The sequence below is a fragment of the Dermacentor albipictus genome, chromosome 10 (assembly GCF_038994185.2).
Source record: "Dermacentor albipictus isolate Rhodes 1998 colony chromosome 10, USDA_Dalb.pri_finalv2, whole genome shotgun sequence".
Classification (NCBI taxonomy): Eukaryota; Metazoa; Arthropoda; class Arachnida; order Ixodida; family Ixodidae; genus Dermacentor; species Dermacentor albipictus.
In genome coordinates, this window is record NC_091830.1 from 94,641,639 (window position 1) to 94,664,744 (window position 23,106).

The following is a 23,106-nucleotide window of genomic DNA, read 5'->3' on the forward strand; positions in this document are numbered from 1 at the left end:
AACTGATAGGTAATTTTCCCAGATTGAAGCACAAATTCCCTGAGTTTTTCCGTAGTTATTCAAAACTACTCAAAATCTCTTAGGTTCCCGATTTTCCCGCTTGCTAGAACGCCTGTATATACCACTTCGGCAGAACAGGAGACGAGGAGTTTAATGTGCTTCGTTTCACAGGTGTTCTTCTAATGCTTTCCGCTTATGTTCTTCTTAAGTTTCTTGGAACGATTTCTGTCAGTCTACTTGCACGTGCCATTGTGCCTATCACCTATACTAGCTGTCATAATTGATGTAGTGATGCATGCGCCGTTGGTGTGCGATTTTTATGTACAACGCTCTTAACCTTTTTCACAATTCTCGATGGCAGCGCATGCCCAATAATGTTCCTGGTGGTTTGTCCTGAAAATATACTTAGTTACAAGTGCGCGTCTTTCCTGTCCACGTCCCCTTTTTCGTCTACGCTTCTGCGCTCCCTTTTGGAAAAATGATGTCAAACCGACAAGCGCAACCGCTAACTTTTCTAAGCTTATTCTTGTATAAATTATTGAGAGTTAACGAATCTTCCGCGTGCATTTTGTAAAACGTAGTTGCGAGCGGATATATGACGGAAACAAATTTGATGCCATGCGAAGCCGACGGCTACGATACCACTGCGTGTCTTCACGAATATATGGGAAACGACTGATACCATCTTTCCGCTATCCGAATAGAAGATGCATGAAAAGCGAAATAATATTATCTCGGCGTTTCACGAGCAGCGTATGCGTGGCCTGCTTATGTGTCCTAACAACTCTTGAGACACGTGACTTTTCATACATGCGCTTCAGTAAAGTCGTCCTAGCACCATATCGAGAACAGACCGAGCAACGAAGGGTACGGGCTCACTAAGGATCCGCTCGAACGCTCGGAACCACAAACCCACCGTGGGAATGACGGAGCAACATGCAAGGCGATGGTGATCAAGTAGACGCAGTCTTCGAAGATCATGCACCTATACAAGCGAAATCATTGTCAAGGACGCAGGCAAGTGGCGGTACTTGGTTATATGTAGCTTTCTTGGCGACGTTGATTAGTTTTCTGGTAAGGACATCTTTTTGGTGCCGGCAGCCTAGAAATGTTAGGCCGGCTTTCCTGACATGCATAATTTTCTATTTTCAAGAACTGCGTATCATGAACATTGCTTATAATTTTGCTTATATTACCGAACAAAGCTGCCCTGTAACAAAGCACCGAGATCAGAAGCATGCCATTTGTCGAAGCGTTTCTATGAAAGTTGCACTTTGCACATAAAGATGCAGGGCGATATCTTTGCAATATTGCATTGTTTGCTGCGTGAAATACTGCCCTTCTGGTGAAAATACCTAAGCGTATGGTCGTTCTATTAGTAAGCAGCGATTGAAATACTCAATAAATATAAATTACATAAATTCTGGGGTTTTGCGTCACAAAACCACGATCTCACTATTAGACATTCCATCTTGGGGAAGCCCGGCAATTTGGACCACCTGGGGTTCATTAACATGCACCTAAATCTAAGAACACGGCCATTTTCGGATTTTGCCCCCATCGAAATGCGGCTGCGTTGTTCTGCTTGGCTCCGCTATAAACAGTGCACTTTCTCAGTGGTGCCTAAGCAAGGAAGGTGCTGTTGTGTGCTACAGGCGGTCATTGGCTTGATGGTATTGCGCTCCATTACTCGCTTCTTCGCACCTTTCCCGATGCGCTTTGAAAAATTTGGTGTCATTACTCTCAGTGAATGTAAATGAGCAGCGAAGCTGTGTATGTGGGCCCCTTAATGGTGACCTGTCCATTGCCGTGCGTCAAACGCCGTATTTACATTGATCCGCGAGCCGCGACTAGTCTCTCCTCCACGATGTTCAGCCTCGCAAGATTCTGAAGCACCCTCGGGGTAAGCATACCCGTGTATTGTTGGAAAACCTGAAACGACACCTTTCACTATCGAAACCAAGCACGCACTTCCGAGCACTCTGCGGTCACGCACAACAGAGGCCACACAAAATTTGTTCCCCACAAACTGCCATCTGAAGCATGGCCGTTGATCCGTTGTAACGTTACAAATTGGCGGGATCGGAGCCGCATGGACGGTTCGCATTTCTCTCCGCTTCGCTGTCTTGGTGGGCAGCACGCTCACGGGACTGCTACCAAGGGAGACTGGAAAGACAGGAAAGGAGATACGGAAGTGGTCGGAACGCCGAAAAAGAGAAAGCAGTACGAACGTAGACATGGCCGACGCGAGTCAAATCGTATTATCTGTTTTTATGAGCTTCACCTCCACCGCGGGTCGGCGCGGTACTGCACTATCTTGGCGATTGGCCCATGTATGGGTACAAATTCTTCATCTACACGGCTCGAACTTTTCCAGAACCTAGCCATATACATATTTGCTGTAAAATGACGTACAGTCGACCGATTTTTTAGCAGTACCGCGCGAGGGTCGGCTGACCGGCCTATAAAATTATTCCCGAGTTCCGCACTGCGGCGAGCCTCACAATCAGATAGTGATGTTGCGACGTAAAACCTTATAATTTAATCGCGTTGGTTATGCTGCCCCGGCAATCGTGCGAAAATCAGGCGGAGCGTATCTGAACGGAAACAGCGCATGAAAATCGCAGCATTATATGGCAGTCACCATGGGGTGGAATGTATATGTTCGGCAATGTATATATGGGCATCTTTCAGCTCGTACTCCTCACGCATATCTAAATAAATAACGTATACTACGTTAGCATATTCCGCGCACACATAATTACCGCGCCTAACAGATTAGATGCTCCGCAGATCTTGAAAAGTACCCGTTAAGGAAGGTTCCACCTAATTTTCATTGTATCCCACAGTGACATCTTAGCCCCATCCACCAAGAATCGCGTTTCAATCGCCGAGCACTGCAGCAATTCTCGAGATAGGCATTCACAGCGCCACATGATTTACGGGTTGTTTGGACGCGCTACCAGAGCATAGGTGGTGGTATACAATACGTATAGGGTCACACCAACTTGTTTTTGACTGAGAGGTGAAAGCAGCACCAAATTATTAAATGTGCTGTAACCATTTAATCGAACGGTTTATTTCACCTTCTGAATTCGCCCCGTGCCAGCAGTAAGATAAGGGAATGATCACAAAAAAATTGCAATTTCACATTTGTTTTATTAACTCCCAGGAAACATTTACATTAAATTAGGTATGCAGCTTATTTAGCGCTGATTACAGATACTCTTTGAAATTGTCTGTAAAGCGCGTGCCGTAATTAAATATAGTTTTTTTTCTTTAACAAATTTACAATTCCTTGAAACATTGTATGAACGTTTAACTGGTGACCTCCTCCGGCACTGCTATTGTTACCAGCCGCAAAGATGAAGCCTGGACTTAATTCGTGATGGTTGTGAATACGTACGTCTCGAGTTCGCGACCCTGCCCGCCGTTGGTGGTATAAGGCTAATGCACATAGGTAAGGGGGACGCAAAAAATCGAAGGTTGCCTGCAGTCACACAACCAAAACCATAATACAAAAAACACGCATCTTAATGAGCTTGAATGGTATTAAAACAGGGGAAAACGTACGGCAGAACTAATTTCATTATGACTGGCGATGGTAATATCATGATGGCTGCCGATGGTAATAACAATCGGACAATGTGGCGACAAATTATATTCCTATGGCGAATTTTGTTTACCACCTGTAGTTAAAATTATGAGGCTTCCGTTCCTTCAAATATGTGTGATATTCTCGGATATCAAACCTCTTTGCTATGGCACTCAGTAGCCAAGGTGGCCTATGGACGTTGAAGCACGGCGGCGACGCAGTTGCATTGGAATGACGAAGGAGGAATGATATCGATTGAACGACAAAGGCCTAGAACGAGGATGGCATGAGGATACTGAGGTGCTATTCAAATTGTTAAAATATAACGACGACATGATGATGATGGCATGATGACAACCGGATGAAGAAGCGAATGTCGAAGTTACAACGGTCACAGCATCCTGACGATGCTGTGACAATCAGTACATGACCACTGTATGTCGACCACGCATGGACGACGTTGTCATGACAACGGAATGATTAGAATCAAGCGACGATTCTTGTATGAAGAAACCTGTATGACGAAGACGACGGCATAGCGAGAGCCGGATGACGAAGCTGCAGTGGCGATGATGGCACGAGCACGACGGTATTACGACGAAGCCGGACAATGAAGCCATGATAGCAATTTGGAGACGATCACGGCATCACGACGCTCACATAATTATGCTTGAATGACAACATAATGATTACAATACAATGACGAAGAAATAATTAGGTTCATTTAAAGAGGAAGGCGCTATGACGAAAATGAGATCACATTACTGAAACGATAACCATGGTAAAACGACAGCATGATAATGACAACATGACCACAACGATGTGTCGGCGACGGCATGATGGCGATCGGATGAAGAGATGCGGATGACAAAGCTGGAAAAACGAAGATGCAACGACCACCACGACTCCGAACACATATCTAGTGGCCCAAACTATTAGACAACTGAGACAACTGGGTCGGTGTTGGAATAAAGACGGCAGCATGTACACTCAGATTATGAACCTGGAAAGGTGACCATCGCACGACCACGACAGCATAACTATGGTGGTGTGACAATGAATTGAGTACGACTGTATGGCAACGATAGCTTGACGATGAATGCAAGGCGAGTGTCGGATGACAAAGTTGGAATTACGGCGATGCAACAAATAGCTTTTCATTGCACATTCTGTGACAGCTCTAAAACAAATGCGATACCACACCCTTCGTCCTTCTTTTTCCTTACAATACCTTACAGGTTCATTGAAGGGCAGGGAGTAAGGGGGGCTAGGTTTCTCCAGAATAAAGGAAAGGCAGCATCAAACAGAAAGGTAATAAGGCAAAGCTTACAAATAGTAAAGGGGAACATCAGTATACAAAGATACAAAAGAGCGTTTTGAAGTCATTAGAAGTGCCGCGGTGTGAAATGGATGCAATGCGGTTCGGAAGCTCGTTCCAATCTGCAATAACGCGAGGCAGTGATGATGAGGTTAGTGTTTGCATGCATGTATGCACATTGAACTTTGCGTGCTGTGAAAGTATCATGCACACAGGTGTCATTGACGACATGCGCACCGGTGCATAAATCGGCAGCCGGTGAGATTTCTTTAGATACATGTACCAGTGAAACTGACCCAACGAAGATCAATCACGTGGCGCGTTTGCAATGACTGAAGTTAAATGTCTCTTTTTTTTTAATCAGCGATATCATAAGAAGCCATCAAACACTGACATCAAGGAGAACATAGGGGAACTTGCTTATGGTTAATAAATAAAATGAAGGAACGATAAATAATGGAAATTAAAGTGGATGAAAAAAACATCTGGCCGCAAATGGGGAACGTTCCCAATACCTTCGCATGCGAAGTTTGTGGGATCGCCCCTAATGAAGACCACGATAGGTGCGAACTGGAACGACTCAACGCCCTTTTAAGAACCGTCGGTATGAAGCGTGCAAACCTGTATGATCCTAAATATTCTGTCAGGTGTTTTTTCCAAACGATCAGCTTGGCCCTTATGAAGTCCGACAAAGAAGGACCATTTGTGGCGCTTTTCACGGGTGCTTATAGTGTTATGGCACATGAAGCGGTGAAAAAGAACTTTGTTCACTTAAAGCTGGAGGTTTCAATGGTAAAATGAAAGGCTGCAGCTTTGTGTAAAGTATTACAACTTACAAGGTTAGCCGAGGCAATAACTGATTGTAAGGGTGACACCCTCAGTGTGTTCTTTACGGTAATTTAGCTTAAAGAAAGCATTTCGTTCAGAACGATTGTAAACGAAAAGGGCGCATGTAAGGGCACATTTTTCAGCTGCATGCAAGTCAGTTTCTTATGGAAGAACTTAATATACTCCAGGCGAAGCACCCTTTTGCTACAACAAGTTTAAAATATGTGATTTCCCTCCTACAAAACAGCGATCTGATTGGAAGCGCCTTTTCAGTTCACGTGGAAGATTTGTTTTTTGTGCCCCAGAAAGAAATGTGCGCTTCCGTTCAGGAGTGTACAGAGTATGACGACGGTGTGGCATTCCAGAGCTCAGTGGGCAAGTCTATAGCCAATTTCATAGCACTACTGGACATTTCTCTTCAATCTACTTTATCTGCTTAGCAATGATTTTTATTTGCAAAACAAAGGCATTTGTACCACCTCATGCGTTGGCCCTGTGCCCTGCAAACATATGTGAGAAACTTGTTTCACATCTGTTTTTGACGAATACTTTCTGAAATGTTTAAGATACGCTGATGATATTTTCGCCCTATATATAACTGCGTAGTCGGTTTTTACCGTTCTGTCGGACACATTTTACCTGCTTTTCGGCAACATAAGGAAAGGCATGCTATTTATCCTTGAAAGCGCATTTCAAGTCCAATCAAGTTTTTAGACATTTTATTATTTTCACCAAAAACCACGTAGCTCTCATGCCATGCGATTCTACTAACTCAAAGCTCGTCAAAAGAGAAATCGCGACCCTATGCACGGAATCCGCGCTCGTGAAATACTGTCCAGATATGACGCAGGCTAGTTTTAATAAAAAACTGGCAAACCTCATTGCTGTGAGCTATCCTTGCATGGTCTTGCAAGCTGTCTCGGAGACCCTGCTAAATAAGGCAAAGGGCCCCTACGTACTCCCATCAAATCAGTGTGAAAGGAGATAAGGGCCGAAGTAGACCCTTATGTGCACTGGATGTGCGAAAACATGAAGAAAGTCGCCAGTAGGTTTGTTGTACGAATGGTTTTTTGGGCACCGCACAAGTGAGCAGGCTTGTGGTCATGCATTATTTGCCAATAAAGAAGGCTTGATTTCGGGAAGAAGCACATCCGGCCGTATGTTAAATGCGCCCACGGTGTCGTCTATATAATACCACTCTGGTGTGGTAAGGCCTATATACGTAGGTCAAACCGGGAGGTGCGTTAACGACCAAGCACGGTAGAACGAATTTTCAACTGGTGATAAAAGAAATGCGCATCTGCCTGCGCACTGTCGGGACTGCAAGTGTAAAGGATGATTTTCGTAAGCGCAAGATTCCAGGCAGAAGTAAGGTTACTACTGCTCGTGAACTTTTGGAAGCTTATAGCATTAGAAAGACCCCGCAGGGGCGTCTGCGTCAGCAGGCGTTTGGTGTGTTGCGACACCACGGACCCGAGCACACGAGGGTTGGACCCTCCCGCGTGTAGCCGTGCGCGGCTTAGCCGTGTCCGGGGAAAGGGGGATCCTGGGGGTTGAGCCAATGCCGGGTGCTCGGACCTTTAAGGCCCCCCGGCGGAGGCAACACACCTCTTTGGCCTCTGCTTCACGTAGACGGCACCCCCGGACTGACCCACCCGGGGGAAGCCGGTAGTTGCCTTTTCCTGTCTCTCTCTTCCTCCAGCCTTCGACTTTCTCTCACTTTTCATCTTTCCTGTCTTCTCCTTCCTTCCGCCTACTTCCAAATTTTCCAGGCAGCAAGGGTTAACCTTGTGTGAATAGCCAACCTAGGTTATCTCATATTTGGTTATAGTGATAACGTACAGCTGGCGTTTGCAGGACCTGTTCTTACAGTCCCTGTAGCGTCCCCTTGTAGGACTCCACGGTGGGTAGCTGGCGTTATTGCCGAAAACTCAATCCCTTTATGGCAACCTCTTTCCCTCCGCTTCCTGATCGCCCTCACAAAAGAGGGCGCACCGATGAAGTTTTCCAGTTCCTTGGACGTCAAAGACCAAACTTCCCACGTTATCATGTCATCCACTCCGATAAATCCGATAAACAAGTACGAAACATTTCCCCTTTCCTAGTTTCTAGGTCCTTAACTGATGTCCTTGGTCCAGGCTACAAGGTATCAAGGCTGGCAAGTGGTGATCTCCTGTTAGAGCTCCATGATCAGAAACAGTACGAAAACTTGCCCAGTCTAGTATCATTTGGAGATGTTCCACTAACAGTGACTCCACACCGCACTCTCAACACCACCCGCGGCGTTGTCTCGGATGACGATTTGCTCCAGCTGACAGAGGCTGAGCTCCTGGAGGGCTTCAGTGATCAGAATGTTGTCAACGTGAGAAGAATTAAGATGAGAAGAGATGGAAAAGAAATTCAAACAAAGCACCTAATACTCACATTTGCTTCAAGTATTCTGCCCGAGTCTGTAGAGGCGGGGTACATCAAGCTCCGTGTCCGACCATATGTGCCGAATCCCCTAAGATGTTTCAAATGCCAGCGTTTCGGCCACAGTTCGCAGAGCTGCCGGGGCCGCCAAACATGTGCGAAATGTAGTGCCCTTGAAAACGCCACTGAAGCTTGTAATAACTCTTTTCACTGTGTAAACTGTGACGGGGATCACGCCGCGTACTCGCGGTCCTGTCCATCATGGAAAAAAGAAAAGGAAATAGTTACAATCAAAGTTAAGGAAAATATATCGTTCAAAGAGGCACGCAGGCGGGTAGCATACCTGCCAAAGAAAAGCTTTGCCGAAGTGGCGCGTCAGGGGGCAGCGTCACAACGGCCTCCGGCGGCTGTCCGACCCACACGCAGTGAGTCGGCAGTTACGCCATCTGCCCCCACGGTGGTTGCAGCTAGCGCTGCTCCGCCAACCGAGCAGAAGGGACCATCAACCCCGAAGGTGGGCGCAGCCGAGGCTGCCCCAAACTCCCCGGCCCTTCCAGCGCTGGCAACAGCCAGCGCAGCCAAATCCCCCACGGAGCCCCATCGACCTCCGGGCTGGTGGGTGCAGGGGTCTTGCCCTCCAAGGCAGGGCCCTCGCTGGTAAATTCTCGCTCGCAAGAGCACATGTCCGGCGCCTCACAAGAGGCAATGGACACTACAACTATCCTCAAGGCGCACCCAGCGCCTAAGGAGCGGCGAGGCTCCCTCGAACGCTCCAGAAAGAGTAGAACGCCCGTTACAGGGCCTCGAAAGAGCTCTGTAACTTAAGGCATCACCTCCGTTTCCATACACACAGCACTTATATACCTTCAAAATGGCGATACAAATTATTCAATGGAACGTCAGAGGTCTTTTTAGGAACCTTGATGACGTACAAGAGCTTATACAAAAACACAATCCAAAAGTGCTGTGTCTACAGGAAACACATTTAAACCCACAACACACAAACTTTCTCCGACAGTATGTCAAGTTCCGCAAAGATCGCGATGATGCTGTCGTATCATCAGGCGGTGTTGCCATTTGTATTCATAAAAGTATCTCCTGTCAGCGTTTACAGCTACAAACCCCCCTTGAGGAAGTGGCGGTTCGAGCTGTTTTCCTAAACAAACTCATCACCATTAGCTCTCTTTACGTGCCCCCACACTACAAGTTAACGAAACACGAATTCCAATCCTTTATAGATCAATTGCCAGAACCTTATGTTCTTCTTGGCGATTTCAATGCGCACAGCTCCCTGTGGGGCGACTCTCGTATAGACGCGCGAGGACGTCTTGTTGAGCAGTTCCTTTTTTCTTCAGGTGCGTGCTTGCTGAATAAGAAGAAACCCACTTATTACTGTCTTGCAAACAATACCTTCTCTTCAATTGATCTGAGCATAGTTTCCCCGTCTATACTGCCCGAACTCGAATGGGAAGTTACAAATAATCCCTACGGAAGCGACCACTTCCCCATACTATTAAGAACACTTACAGAAAATGAATATCTACCACAGGCTCCTAGGTGGAAGATTGACACAGCAGACTGGGAGGAATTCCGAAATTTAACTAGTATATCATGGGATGACATGTGTTCTTTAGAAATCGATGCTGCTGTGGAATACTTCACAGCCTTCATAATGGATGCCGCATGTAAATGCATACGTGAAGTAAGTGGCTCGGCATGCAAACGGCATGTCCCGTGGTGGAACGATGAATGTAGAGTCGCACGTAGGAATCAAAACAAGGCGTGGAGGTTGCTACGTGCTTCGCCCACTGCAGAGAATCTTGTTAACTTCAAGAAAGTTAAGTCTCAAGGCAGGAGAACCCGCCGACAGGCCAGAAGAGAGAGTTGGCAAAAGTTTTTATCGAACATCAACTCGTTTACAGATGAGGCGAAAGTCTGGAACCGCGTAAATAGAATTAGAGGCAAACATATTCACTCCCTCTGGTAAACACACAGGGTGATACGCTGCAACATCAGGCAGACTCACTTGGCGAACACTTTGAGAGTGTGTCAAGTTCAAAACATTATTCGAAATCCTTCCTAAAGTATAAACAAATAGAAGAATGTAAGCCACTCAAAAGAAACTGTCTACAGAATGAATCGTACAACTGCCCTTTCAGTATTGCCGAGTTCAGAGCTGCCTTGAGCTCATGCAAGAGCTCTGCACCGGGATCAGACAGAATCATGTATGAAATGATCAAAAACCTACCCAGTGATACCCAAGTTACACTACTCACACTTTTCAACACCGTTTGGGCTGCAGGATACCTCCCAACTGCATGGAAAGAAGCCATTGTGGTTCCTGTTTTAAAACAAGGCAAAGATCCTTCCTTAGTGGCAAGTTACCGCCCGATCGCCCTCACGAGTTGCCTTTGTAAGGTATTTGAAAAAATGATTAATCGGCGACTCATCCATTTCCTTGAAATGAGCAAAATGCTTGATCCGTATCAGTGCAGCTTCCGAGAAGGGCGGTCCACAACCGATCATCTCGTACGTGTTGAAGGAAATATCCGGGACGCATGTATACATAAACAGTTCTTCCTATAGATATTTCTCGATATGGAAAAGGCGTATGACACGGCGTGGCGTTACGGAATCTTAAGAGACCTGTCAGAAATGGGCATCCACGGTAATATGCTTAATATAATAAAAAGCTATTTGTCAAATCGTACCTTCCGGGTAAAAGTCGGCAATGCACTCTCACGGCCTTTTACGCAAGAAACGGGTGTACCCCAAGGAGGCGTTCTCAGCTGCACGCTCTTTATCGTGAAGATGAACACGCTTCGTGCTTCATTACCACCCGCTATCTTTTACTCTGTCTACGTGGATGACATTCAAATAGCTTTCAAATCCTGTAACCTCGCAGTCTGCGAGAGACAGGTACAGCATGGTTTGAACAAGGTGTCAGGGTGGGCAGAGAAAAATGGATTCAAAATCAATCCTCACAAGAGTTCTTGTGTTTTGTTTACAAGGAAGAGAGGCCTGGTTCCAGATCCCTGCTTAGAAGTGTGTGGACAACAGATACCAGTAAACAAAGAACACAAATTTCTAGGTGTCATACTTCACTACAGACTCACTTTCGTCCCCCACATTAAACATATTAAAGAAAAATGTCTCAAAACAATGAACATAATGAAACTTCTATCCCAGACTACGTGGGGTAGTGACAGGAAGTGTTTATTGAAACTCTATAAAAGCCTCATTCGATCACGATTAGACTATGGTGCTGTGATTTATCACTCTGCCGCCCCGAGCGCACTAAAGATGCTAGACCCTGTCCACCATCTAGGAATCCGACTGGCCACAGGCGCTTTCAGAACAAGTCCCATACAAAGTTTATATGCAGAATCAAATGAGTGGTCACTTCATCTTCAGAGAACATACATCAGCCAAACATATTTTCTGAAAGTCCACTCAAATCCTCAACATCCCTGTTTTAATACCATTAACGACATGACATATGCTACACTCTTTCGCAATCGTCCTTCCGTAAGACAGCCTTTCTCGCTGCGTGTGAGGGAGCTTAGTGAAGAAATGCACGTTCCACTCCTCGAGCTTCCCCTAATTCATCCAGCCAAGCTACTGCCTCCGTGGGAGTGGCAGCTCATACAATGTGATATATCTTTCATGCAAGTTACAAAACACGCTCCAGAGATTGAAATCTTAACGCACTTCCGGGAACTCCAGCACAAATACTCCTGCACGGAGTTCTACACAGACGCATCGAAGTCACACGACGGGGTGTCCTATGCAGCCGTCGGTCCATCCTTCTGGGAATCCGACGTACTGCATCCGGAAACTAGTATCTTTACGGCTGAGGCCTACGCACTGCTGTCGGCCGTAAAGCATATAAATAAATCACAACTCCAGAAATCAGTTATATATACGGACTCCCTCAGTGTTGTGAAGGCCTTGATGTCATTTTCTAAGCACAAAAACCCGGTCATCAACGAACTCTATTCCGTCCAATGTAAAACGTATATATGTAACCAGCATGTCATCATATGCTGGGTGCCCGGTCATAGGGCCATCGAAGGCAATGTTCTGGCGGACCAGATGGCCACATCAATTGCATCGTATTCTGTAAATCCTACCGCAGTAGTCCCTGTCACAGATCTGAGGCCCTACTTGCGCAGAAAACTGCGGAACTACTGGCAATGCTCGTGGGACATGGAAACAAATAATAAACTGCATGTAATAAAGCCACTATTAGGTTTCTGGCCTCCTGTAACAAAATCCCGTCGGACAGATGTCCTATTCTGCCGTCTAAGAATAGGACACACTTTTGGAACACATAACTTCTTACTCACGGGAAACGAGCCTCCAACCTGTGGTAGATGCGGGGAGAGGCTGACCGTCCTCCACGTGCTACTGGAGTGTCGGGAAGCCGAACCCGAAAGAAAAAAACATTTTCTCTTAGCATACAAACACCACATCCCCCTTCATCCTGTTATGTTACTTGGTCCAGAACCACTCTTTGACACCAACGCCGTCTTAGGTTTTTTGAAAGATGTTGTGTTGCATTTTATTAGCCCCACACTTTCGTAGCGCTTCCTCTCTTCAGAGGATGCCGCTGCGATAATTATTTTGAATAAGCACATGCCTCTAGGCCCTTGTGGTTCAAGGGCTCTGGCAAGGCTGTAGTGCTGTAAGCAATTTAACGTCTCGCATATTTTAAACAATGCATCATTCTTTTACGATGGATTTTAATCTTCACAGTCTTCGTCATTAGTCATCGCCATAATTTTTTAGCACGCAGATTTTACGCACTTTACAGCGACTATTTTTAGGCCACTTTACAGCCAAGTCACATCTCCCATAACACATCGTGAACACCACCATTTGTCATGGCGCTCTTTGGCCAAACCTGGCCCTTGCGCCACAAAACAACACACATCATCATCATCATCATTAGAAAGAGTCAGACTGCGTTAGCGACACGGTGATCTGTTCTTTTGGTAGTGAGACACGCCTTTTTGAATATTCTTTTTCTTTGCCATGAAGAACAGATACGCATGCGCTATACTGAGTGTATGTGTTGTTTCCTATTATTCTTGGGTTGACCCAATCAACCAGTATGAGTTAGTACCCGTGGTGGCCTGTCCTGTTTTTCCGTGTTCCTTTGGCCTACAATGGCTTGAATACACTACGACACATTTTCATTGAATTTTTCAGCAGACAGAGCCGATTACATGGGCATGCTTGTTGAAAACTGAGAACGCGCCACGTATCCAGTCAAAGTACTCCCGGTGACAGGACGAACACAGATGCAATCCTAACATAAATTGATGTTCCTAGCTACGCCTACACTGACAAATTCTACCTTTTCTTTATTGTCAACTGCAATCTCGGGCCGCCATCGTGGTGTTGTGCTTTTTGACGCTCGTTTAAAGCCAGAGTCGAAGATATAACTGAAGATCACGTGCAGTTTTTATTATTACCTAAGCTAACCCTGAGGGCTCCCAGTTTTTATGACAGGTCAGCGTCCACAAGGCCATAATAACGTGATTCCTTAGTAAATTATATATTTGCCGCACAAAATCTGATTTTAGCCCATCTCGTCTTCCCATCAAAATAATGTAACTACATAGTTAGAGACAACAAAATTGACCTGCTAATTTATTTCTCGCAAATATGGCAATTACTTCTACATAAGACAAATAAATATTTCGTTTTCTCTGAAGGTGCTATGCAACTGCGTAGCATAGCCGATTTTCGCACTTTCATAAATACTTGCATCAATTGAGGCAAGATCTTTGACGCCTAGAAACATGGTCATACACCTGACTTAGATTACAGAATCTCCTACGCTTCAAGGGCATCTAAAATAATAAAGACGCATTTTAGTCTTCAACACTTCCACGTGCCTTACGTCTGTGGAATAAAGTTACTGAGTGCATGGTTGCAAAATGTAAATCCGAAAAAATTCAGCAGCAACTTTATCCGCATTCATAAATTCCCTTTGCTGTTATTTTCCATCTTCGTTACATCCTTTGTGAGGTACAGTACCTTAATGTTTTCCTTCCTATGATGTCCATTTGTCAATTTAAGTTTTTTCTGCATTATGGCTTATTCGCGCTGGTTGCTTGGCCGTTATATGTTCATATAGTTTTCATTTTGTAATTTTCGATGGTGTTGCCTTTAACGTCTCTTCATGCGTTCAGTCTTCGCTTAGTATAACGTGATTTCTAGATTGTCTTTTTGCTTTTAGTTGGTTGCCTGTCATCGATGTAATATTAGAGTTCTTTAGTTGTATTTTCAACTGGTATTGTTCCCGGTTTGCTCCCATGGTTGATATGTTTGGTTACCTTTGTGTGCATTTGGTTAGGTTCTTAACTTCATTTGTGCAGCTTTACTCGCTTGTCCTTACACAATGCCCCATAAAGAGTCCTGTAAGGCATTTCTCAACCACAAAACAACTTCGTGTTTTTCTAAGGAAGAATTTTCAGTCTTAGAATATTATTGAGAAAGTGTGCCCAACTTGTGTCACGCTACCTGCTAATTCAAGAAGGCCGTAATTTTACCCGAAAGGCGAACCATCGATTGCGATAGCAAATTTGTGGTCCAGGTGCCTACCATAAACGTTGCAGTTATTCACTAGGTTCACTAGTGACGAATGATGTGACGTTATCTTTGTTGGGTTGTTTCCGACGAGATAACTGCGACAATCATTACATGGATCTAATGTTATTTTCGTATAAGAATACTCCCTCTGCTCTCGTAGTGTATTCTGACAGACAGGCTCATTTATAACTACTTTGGCTTCTTGCACCCCACAATGGCGTCTGTGCCAGCAGCAGTTTCGTGTGTTGGGGCACCACGTACTCGAGCACATGAGGGTTGGACCATCCGGCGTCTAAATGTGCGCATCTTAGCAGTGTTTTCGGAAAAGAGGATCTTCGGGGGTGAGACGATGCTGAGTGTCTGGACCTCTAAGGCCCCTCGGCGAAAGCAACACACCCCTTTGGCCTCGGCTTCACGTAGACGGCACCTCCGGACTGGCCCATCCGGGGAGATCGGTAGTTGCCTTTTCCTGTCCCCCTGTCACTCCGCACAGAGCTGCCGAGGCCGCCAAACCTGTGCGAAATGCAGTGCTCATGAACATAAATCTGAATCTTGCGAGAAGACTCACCACTGTGTAAACTGTGATGGGGAGCACTCTGCGTACTGACGGTTGTGCCCATCCTGCAAGAAAGAAAAAGAAATTGTTACGATGAAAGCATAGGGAAAACATAACTTTCAAGCAGGCACACAGACGAGTAGCCTACCTGCCCAAGAACTCATTTGCCGATGTGACGCATCAGGGGGCGGCGAAACAATGGCTTCCGGCGGTTGTCCGGCCCACACGCAGGGAGCCGGTGATGGCGCCATTTGGCTCCCCGGTGGCCACAGCAAGCGCTGTTCGGGCACCCCAGAATAAGGGACCATCGACCTCCGGGCCAGTGGCTTGAAGGGTCTCGTCCGACGTGGTGAGGCCATCACCTCAAACACAGCGCTCGGAAGAGCGCGTGTTGAGCGCCTTGCAAGAGGCGATGGACAGAGAGAGAGAGAGTCAACTTTTGTGCTGAGCCATTAGTGACGGTTGGTGCGCGCTGGCAGCAGATGGTGTGGAACCTTCTTCTCAGGTCCCATATGCGTCCAGCAGTTCCTGGCCCCTAGCCGCCAGCGCGAGCTGGGTCGGTAGGTCGGGGCTGGACAACAAGGTCTCCCATCACTCGGGGGGGTTGGGGCTGGGGAGGGTGGGGGGTAGGGATGGTGGGGGGGGGGTTCTTGAGCTTAGTGCACTCTGCAAGGATGTGTGCTAGAGTGCCTTTTGACCGTCTGCAAAAAGGGCATGAAGTGTCATGCTCTGTTGGGAACATCTTATGCAAGAGTACGGGATGCGCTAGCAACCCCGCTTGCGTGCGTCGCACGATCGTTTGCTGAATTCGGTTGAGTTGCGGATGCGGACGGGGAAGCCTACATCTGCCGCTTCTGTACCTTTGCGTGATTTCTTTGTAGCTTGTCATGGGCTGCGGTAGCCCTGGCTCGTCCTCAGCCCGGATCGACAGTTCTCGGGCATAGTAGTCGGCGAGTGCGTTGCCTTCCACTTGCGAGTGAGCCGGGACCCACACGAGCTCAACGGCCCGCCCCTGTGATTTGCATTTGTTGAGGATCGCTAGTGCCACGGAAGAGATGTTCCCCTTGCGGTAGCTTGCGTAAGCGGTCTGGGAGTCTGTGACAACGGTCCTCACTCCCGGTTGTGCGAGTGCGAGGGCCACGGCCACTTCTTCTGCTTCGGCTGTATTCGTCGTCCGTATCGACGCGCCTGTGACCCGTTTATCGATGGTGGTGACGACCGCCGTTGCTCTGGTTCCGTGCTTAGGAAGTGAGGCGTCCGCGTAGAGGACTTCGGGGTCCTCTTCCAGCTGTCGTGCCAGTGCCTTGGCCCGCGCAGAGCGTCTCTCGTTGTTCCTCCCCGGCTGCATGTTCCTGGGGAGGGGCTTGGTCTTAATAATGTCTCTCCACGTTGTGGGGAGCGGCTCCGTTGTCGGTAGCTGTTCAATTTGCCATCCTATCTTGCGTAGGACGGCCCGACCGTGCTCTGTCCGGCTCAGCCTTACCCTCTGGTGGGATAGGTGTGCTTCTACCAGCTCTTCCACCGTGTTGTGGGCACCCATTTCCAGCAGCTTCTGCGTTGACGAGCAGACTGGGATGCCCATGGCGAGTTTTACTGCTTTCCTTATCGTCGTGTTCAGCGTTTCGCGGTTCACCTTCGCAAGCTGGAGGTACGGGGCGGAGTACGTTACGCGTGACACGATGAATGCCTGCACCAGGCGCAGTGCGTCTTCTTCTTTGATTCCTCTGTTCCGGTTGGTGACTCTCCGGATCATGCTCAGGACTTGCTCGGATGTGGTCTTGATTTTGTTGACGGTTGCGTGCGCCTTGCCGTCGCTGCGCAACAGCAGGCCCAGTATCCGGATCTGCTGCGTTGGTTTGATCTCTGTGCCGTCGATGGTGATGATTATGTTCGGCGGCGGCTCTTTCTTTCGAGCACGCCAGCGTGCTCGAGAACCTGCGCAAGACGGGGTGTGGCCGCAAGACCTATGCCTATATCAAAGATTTCCTAACCAATAGAACAGCAACTATCCGGATAGGAAATGAACGGTCAGAGCCTGTGGAGCTCGGAGACAGGGGTACCCCACAGGGGTCTGTCCTGTCGCCTCTGCTTTTAAACCTAGCACTCCTGCCCCTGCCCGAACTACTCAATCAGATCGAGGGCGTGGACCGCGCGTTCTATGCCGACGATATAACGGTGTGGACGAACCGCGCGGGTTCCGATGCTTGGGCGGAGGAAGCCCTGCAGAGAGCGGCAACGACCGTCCACGAGTATGCCAGGACCTGTGGCCTGAGCTGCGCTCCGCAGAAATCGGAGCTGCTCATGGTACAGCCCGGAAGGCGATGGACACAACGGGCCAGCGGGCCCCACCAGCGCCTAAGAAGCAGCGAGACTCTCGCGATTGCTCCAAAAAAGAGAAACCTCCCCTCACAGCGCCAGCAAAGGCACGTGAGCTAATCTCCGTATCTTAAACACACAGCACAAAACACATTTATCATAATGGAAGCAGAAATACTACAATGGAATGTTAGAGGACTCATTATTAACTTTGAAGATATTAGAGAACTGCACAAACGTAATGCAAAGCTGCTGTGTGTTCAAGAGACACATCTGAAACACACAAACGCTAATTTTCTTCGCCATTGCACCATCTTCTAAAAAACTGTGACGAGGCTAATGCCTGCGGCAGGATTGCAACATTTGCGGAGAAGTCTGTAGCTTGTAAACACGTCGCCCTTCAGGCGCCTCTCGAGGCAGTGATAGTCAGGGCAATCGTTTGTAATAAACCAGTCAGGGAGTTTTATATATACATACCAGCTATCATCTCGGAAAAAGCAATTTTTGTAACCTAATTGGCTTCCTGGCCCATACATACTCGCGGGTGATTTATTGCCCACATGACGATGTTGGGATATTCGAGATGTCAAGCCAGAGGTCGATCGATTGAAAATTTTCTTATGACCTCTAGTGCCTGCCTGTTTAATGAGGAGCCAACGTATTGCAGTATCCAGCACAACACGTATTCAGGGATAGGTCTAGCAATTGGCTCTTCTTCTCTTCTGCCTCACCTAGAATGCAACGCCATCAATAAACTTTATGGATGTGACCACTTTGCTACAAGTTTAAACCTGATACCTCTACATGAGAACCCTCCGCATATTTCTCGATGAAAAATATCATCGGTAGACTGAGAGCATTTTAAAGAATCTACCACGAGATTTTATGAATGACATTACGATAGATGATTTTATCGCTTTTATTATGGATGCAACTGAAAATTTTATCCCTCAAACGAATGGGTAACTTACAAGACGTGTTTCCTGGTGGAACAAGGGCTCGCGCGTGTTACGTAGATCGCCAAATGCCGAATATCTAATTGAGTCAAAAAAAATAAACCACAGGTAAAGTGGACTCGACGTCAGGCAAAGAGAGAAAGCTGGGTGACCTTCCTCTCGGGTATCAATTCATACACGAAGGAGGCTAAAGTGTGGAATGGCTTAAGAAAGCTAAAACGGCAACAAAGTCATCCGCTGCCTCTTGTGGACCACCATGGGGGTACCTTGCAAGACTAGGCAGACTCTCTTGGGGAGCACTATGAGCGTGTGTCAAGCTCAATCAACTATTCTCAATCCTTTAATTACAAAGATATAGAAAAGCAAAATGAACCGTATAACGCGCCATTGAGTTACCGAGTTGAGAGCTGTCTTGACCTCATGCAAGAGCACTGCAACGGACCTGATAGAATCATGTATGACGTGATCAAAAACTTAAACACTGACACACAAGTTACACTACTCGCATTATTCGACACTATTTTGGCTGCCGGATACCTTCCATCCACGTGGAAAGAAGCGACTGTGGTCCATCCTTTAAAGCAGGGTTATGACCCTTCCTTTGCGGTATGTTATCGTCATATAGTTCTTACAATTTGCCTTTGTAAGCTTTTTTGAAAAAGAAAATTATTAATCTTTGTCTTCTACATTTCCTTGAACTCAACTACATACTATATCCCTACCACTGTGGCGTCAGAGAAGGGCGTTCCGCAATTGATCAACTTGTGCGCATTTAAGGTTATATCCGCGATGCATTTATACACAGTATATTTTATCGATAGTCCTCGATATAGAGAAGGCGTATGACACAGCGTGGTGTTTCGGGATCTTGCGAGATTTGTCAGGAATGAGCAATTGTGGAAATATGCAAAACGTATTTGAAAGCTGTTTGTTGAATTGTATCTGCCGCGTATTGTCGCGACATTTTAAGCAAGAAACTGGTGTACCCAAGGGAGGCGGGCTTAGCTGCGCGCTCTTTATCGTGAATATGAACACGCTGCGGGCTTTATTACCACCAGGTCTTTTTTATTCCCTCTATGTGGACGACATTATAATAGACTTCAAATCTTGCTACCTCGAAGTTTGCGAGAGGCAGGTGAAGCAGGGCTTGAACAAAGTGTCCAAGTGAGCAGACAAAAACGGATGTAAAATCAACCCCCACAAAAGATATTGCGTTCTTTTTACGATAAGGAGAGGCCTGGTTCCAGATCCTTGTGCTGAACTATGTGGATATAAACACCTGTCTACCAAGAGCATAAATTTCTATATAATATACTTGCCTGCCGGCTTACTTTCATTCAACACATTAAATATCTTTAAAAAATGTTGAAAGACATACAACCTACCGAAAAGTATATCCGACCCAGCATGGGTAGCGACAGGGAGTGTTTGATGAATCTTTATAAGAGCATAATTCAGTCACGATTGGACTATGGTGCAGTCGTATATAACTATGCCGCTTCGAGCACGCTAAAGATGCTAGAGACTGTCCATCATCTAAGTGTCCGCGCAGTCACTGACGCTTTCAGGAGAAGCCCTATTGAAAGCTTCTACGCAGATTCAAATGAATGGCCACTCCATTTGCAGAGAACCTACATCAGCCTCACATATTTTCTAAAAATAGTCTAATCATGAATATCCATGTTTTAATACCATTAACGACATGACGTGTGCTCTAACTTTCCATATTTGTACCTCTATAAGACAGGGTTTCTCGCTGCATGTGAGGGAGCTTAGCGATGAAATGCATGTCCCATTCCTCGAGCACTGCCTAATGTATCCAACCAAGCTGTTACATCCTTGGGAGTGGCAGGTGGTAGAATGCGACATCTCCTTTCTAGAAGTTACTAAGGACACCATAGAGGTCAAAATCCGAATGCATTTTCTAGAACTCCAGTACAAGCACTCCTGCACAGAGTTCTACAGAGATGATTCGAAGTCAAATGCCGGGATGTCCCATGCAGCCGTCGGGCCATGCTTCTCAAAATCCGATGTATTGCATCCGGAAACAAGTATCTTTACAGCCGAAGCCTGCACACTATTATCGGCTGTGAAGCATATACGGAAATCAAAACTCCAAGAACAGTTATATATATATGGACTCCTGAAGCGGCGTGAAGGCCTCGATTTCGCTCTGTAAGCACAAAAATCCAGTACTTCATGAGCTATATTCCTACCTGCGTAAAGATCATCTATCAAACCAGCATATTATTATATGCTGGTTGCCTGGACATAGGGGCATCGAGAGTAACGTTCTGGCAGACGAGATGGGCCACATCGATTGCATCACATGCTGTTAATCCTACCGCTGCTGCTCCTGTCACAGATCTGAAGCCTTTCTTACGAAAGAAACTGCGGAACCAGTGACAACGCGTGTGAGACGGAGAAGTAAATACGCGAGGCGTGATGAAGCCACTGTTACGTTGTTGGCCCTCCGCAACAAAATCGCGGCGAACCGATGTCCTTTTCTGTCGTCTCAGAATAGGACACACAATTAGCACTCATAATTTTCTACTTACTGGAAATGACCTTCCAACCTCCCCCTGGTGCTGGGAGGCCAAAGTTGAGAGAAAGAAACATTTTGCTGTTGCATATTGCTATTGTATTCTGTTCATCCGGCTATGCTTCTTGGTCAAGAACAACTCTTTAACCCCAAGAACACCCATCGGTTATTTTTAATGGTGTTATCCCCCATGTTATAGGTCCACTAAATTAGTAGTGCATCCTTTTTCCGGAGGTCCGCCGTGATAATTGTTTTGTACAGCACATGCCTCCACGCTCTTGGTTTTGAAAGGCTCTAACGAGGCAGCAGTGCTGCAGTGAAATTTTTCATCTGACATATTATCTACCTCGTATCGCTCTTTCGCAAAACATCTTAACACTCGTAGTACGTCGTTTGTCCATCGCCATACTTTTCCTACACATCGATTTTACGCACTTTAGAGCAACTATTTTTAAGGCCCCTTTATAGCCACGTATCATCAACTTCATAGAACACATAACTATGCTGCGAATTCATTACCACGAGCATGGGACACTTTGGCCATACCTGGCTCTTGCGCCATTTAGCATCAAACATTCATTCATTCATTCATTCATTCATTCATTCATTCATTCATTCATTCATTCATTCATTCATCATTTGGCTTCTCGCAGGCTGGTGAAACAAGCGAAATTTCGCAGGAACTTGATTCGCCTACGCAATCCGACAGCGAGCAGTTGCAACGGAATCCCTATGAAGGAGGGCCTCTGAGGAGTCCTTTCATCACTTCCTCATCGGGAAATCCACAGCATATTAACAATGTTGCGGGGGCAGACAATCGGGATGTGCATGAACAAAGTAAGTAGTGTTTAAACGGTCACTCCTCTCAGTGATGACAATACAGTAAAAAAACCACCCTATACTGAAGCAGAGTGGCTATGGCATTCCAGCGCTTAGCTCGAGGCCATGGATTCCATAAAGGCAGTGACGGAAGCTTATCGATAAAACAAAGTGTAGGTTAAAAAGCCCCGGGTAGTTAGAATTATTGTCCCCCCCCCCCCCCTACTACGTCCTGCCTCTAATTTATATTGTCGGTGTCATGCGTAAAACCTATAAATAAATTATCAAGACCCAAAATGTTTGCCTTCCTGGGTTGAGAGTTGTGAAACTGAAGATGTCTGATGGCCTAAAGACCGGCTGTAGTTGGGAAAATCACCCATGATGATAGGATTGTTGCTATTCGGACAAAAAAGGACAATTAGCAATATTTGTATTTCTGTGTACAGAGAAGCTACTAGAAACATTTCACATGTCAGTAAGGGTTATTTCACAAGTGAAAAGAAAGCACCGCGTTGATTAGGACAGGTGAGAATATTATTCGCCATTGAAGCCGAAGGTTTGACGAAAGCCTGTCTGGTCGGGATGAAGCATAAAGCAAAAAAACGACGGACACCGACTAAAAGAAGTACGAGAAAAGGAAGAAATCTAAAGGACGTTTCGGCTTCCCTACCGAAGCCTTGTTCACAATGGGATGAAAGAAAGTCCACGGAAGCTTATGTATACTTCAGAACGTTACGTAAGCAGCGCGTGTATGACGGGTGGAGGGTTCCCTCATTTCGAATGAGCGTGCAACGTGTTTTTTGTATCTTCAGCGATCCCAGATACAGCCGCGGTTTCAGGTCTCTTGGCCGATAACTCTAGAGCAATCCCAGTCAATCTAGTGGCCCGTTGCGTCCGTGTGGTCGGCAAGGGCATTCGAAACTGCAGGTTTCTTCTCGACATCTTTCTGATGCTGTCTCAGTCTCTGTTTGAAGCTTCCCGATTCGCCGATGTATGGATAGTCGCAATCTGCGCAAGGTGTATTATAGGTAAGCCGGGAAACGGTTCTCTCGGAAGCCTGTCCTTGAGGCCAACAAGTGTTTGCCTCAGTTTACATACGGGCACGTGCGCCACCTCAACGTGATAACTTCGCAGAATGCGAGACCAGGTTTCGCTTATCAC

The 23,106-nt window shown here is 46.5% G+C and overlaps 1 protein-coding gene across 1 annotated transcript in view; it reads left to right on the top strand.

The window, feature by feature from the left end:
• The first annotated feature begins 825 nt into the window (after positions 1 to 825).
• LOC139050280 (uncharacterized) overlaps positions 826 to 23,106 on the top strand; it is a 55,900-nt gene continuing 33,619 nt past the window's right edge. Inside the window, exons 1-2 of the mRNA XM_070526488.1 lie at positions 826 to 1,017; positions 21,780 to 21,963. Of these exons, the coding sequence (XP_070382589.1) occupies positions 937 to 1,017; positions 21,780 to 21,963 (265 nt within the window). The 5' untranslated portion in view covers positions 826 to 936. The remainder of the gene's footprint in view (positions 1,018 to 21,779; positions 21,964 to 23,106) is intronic.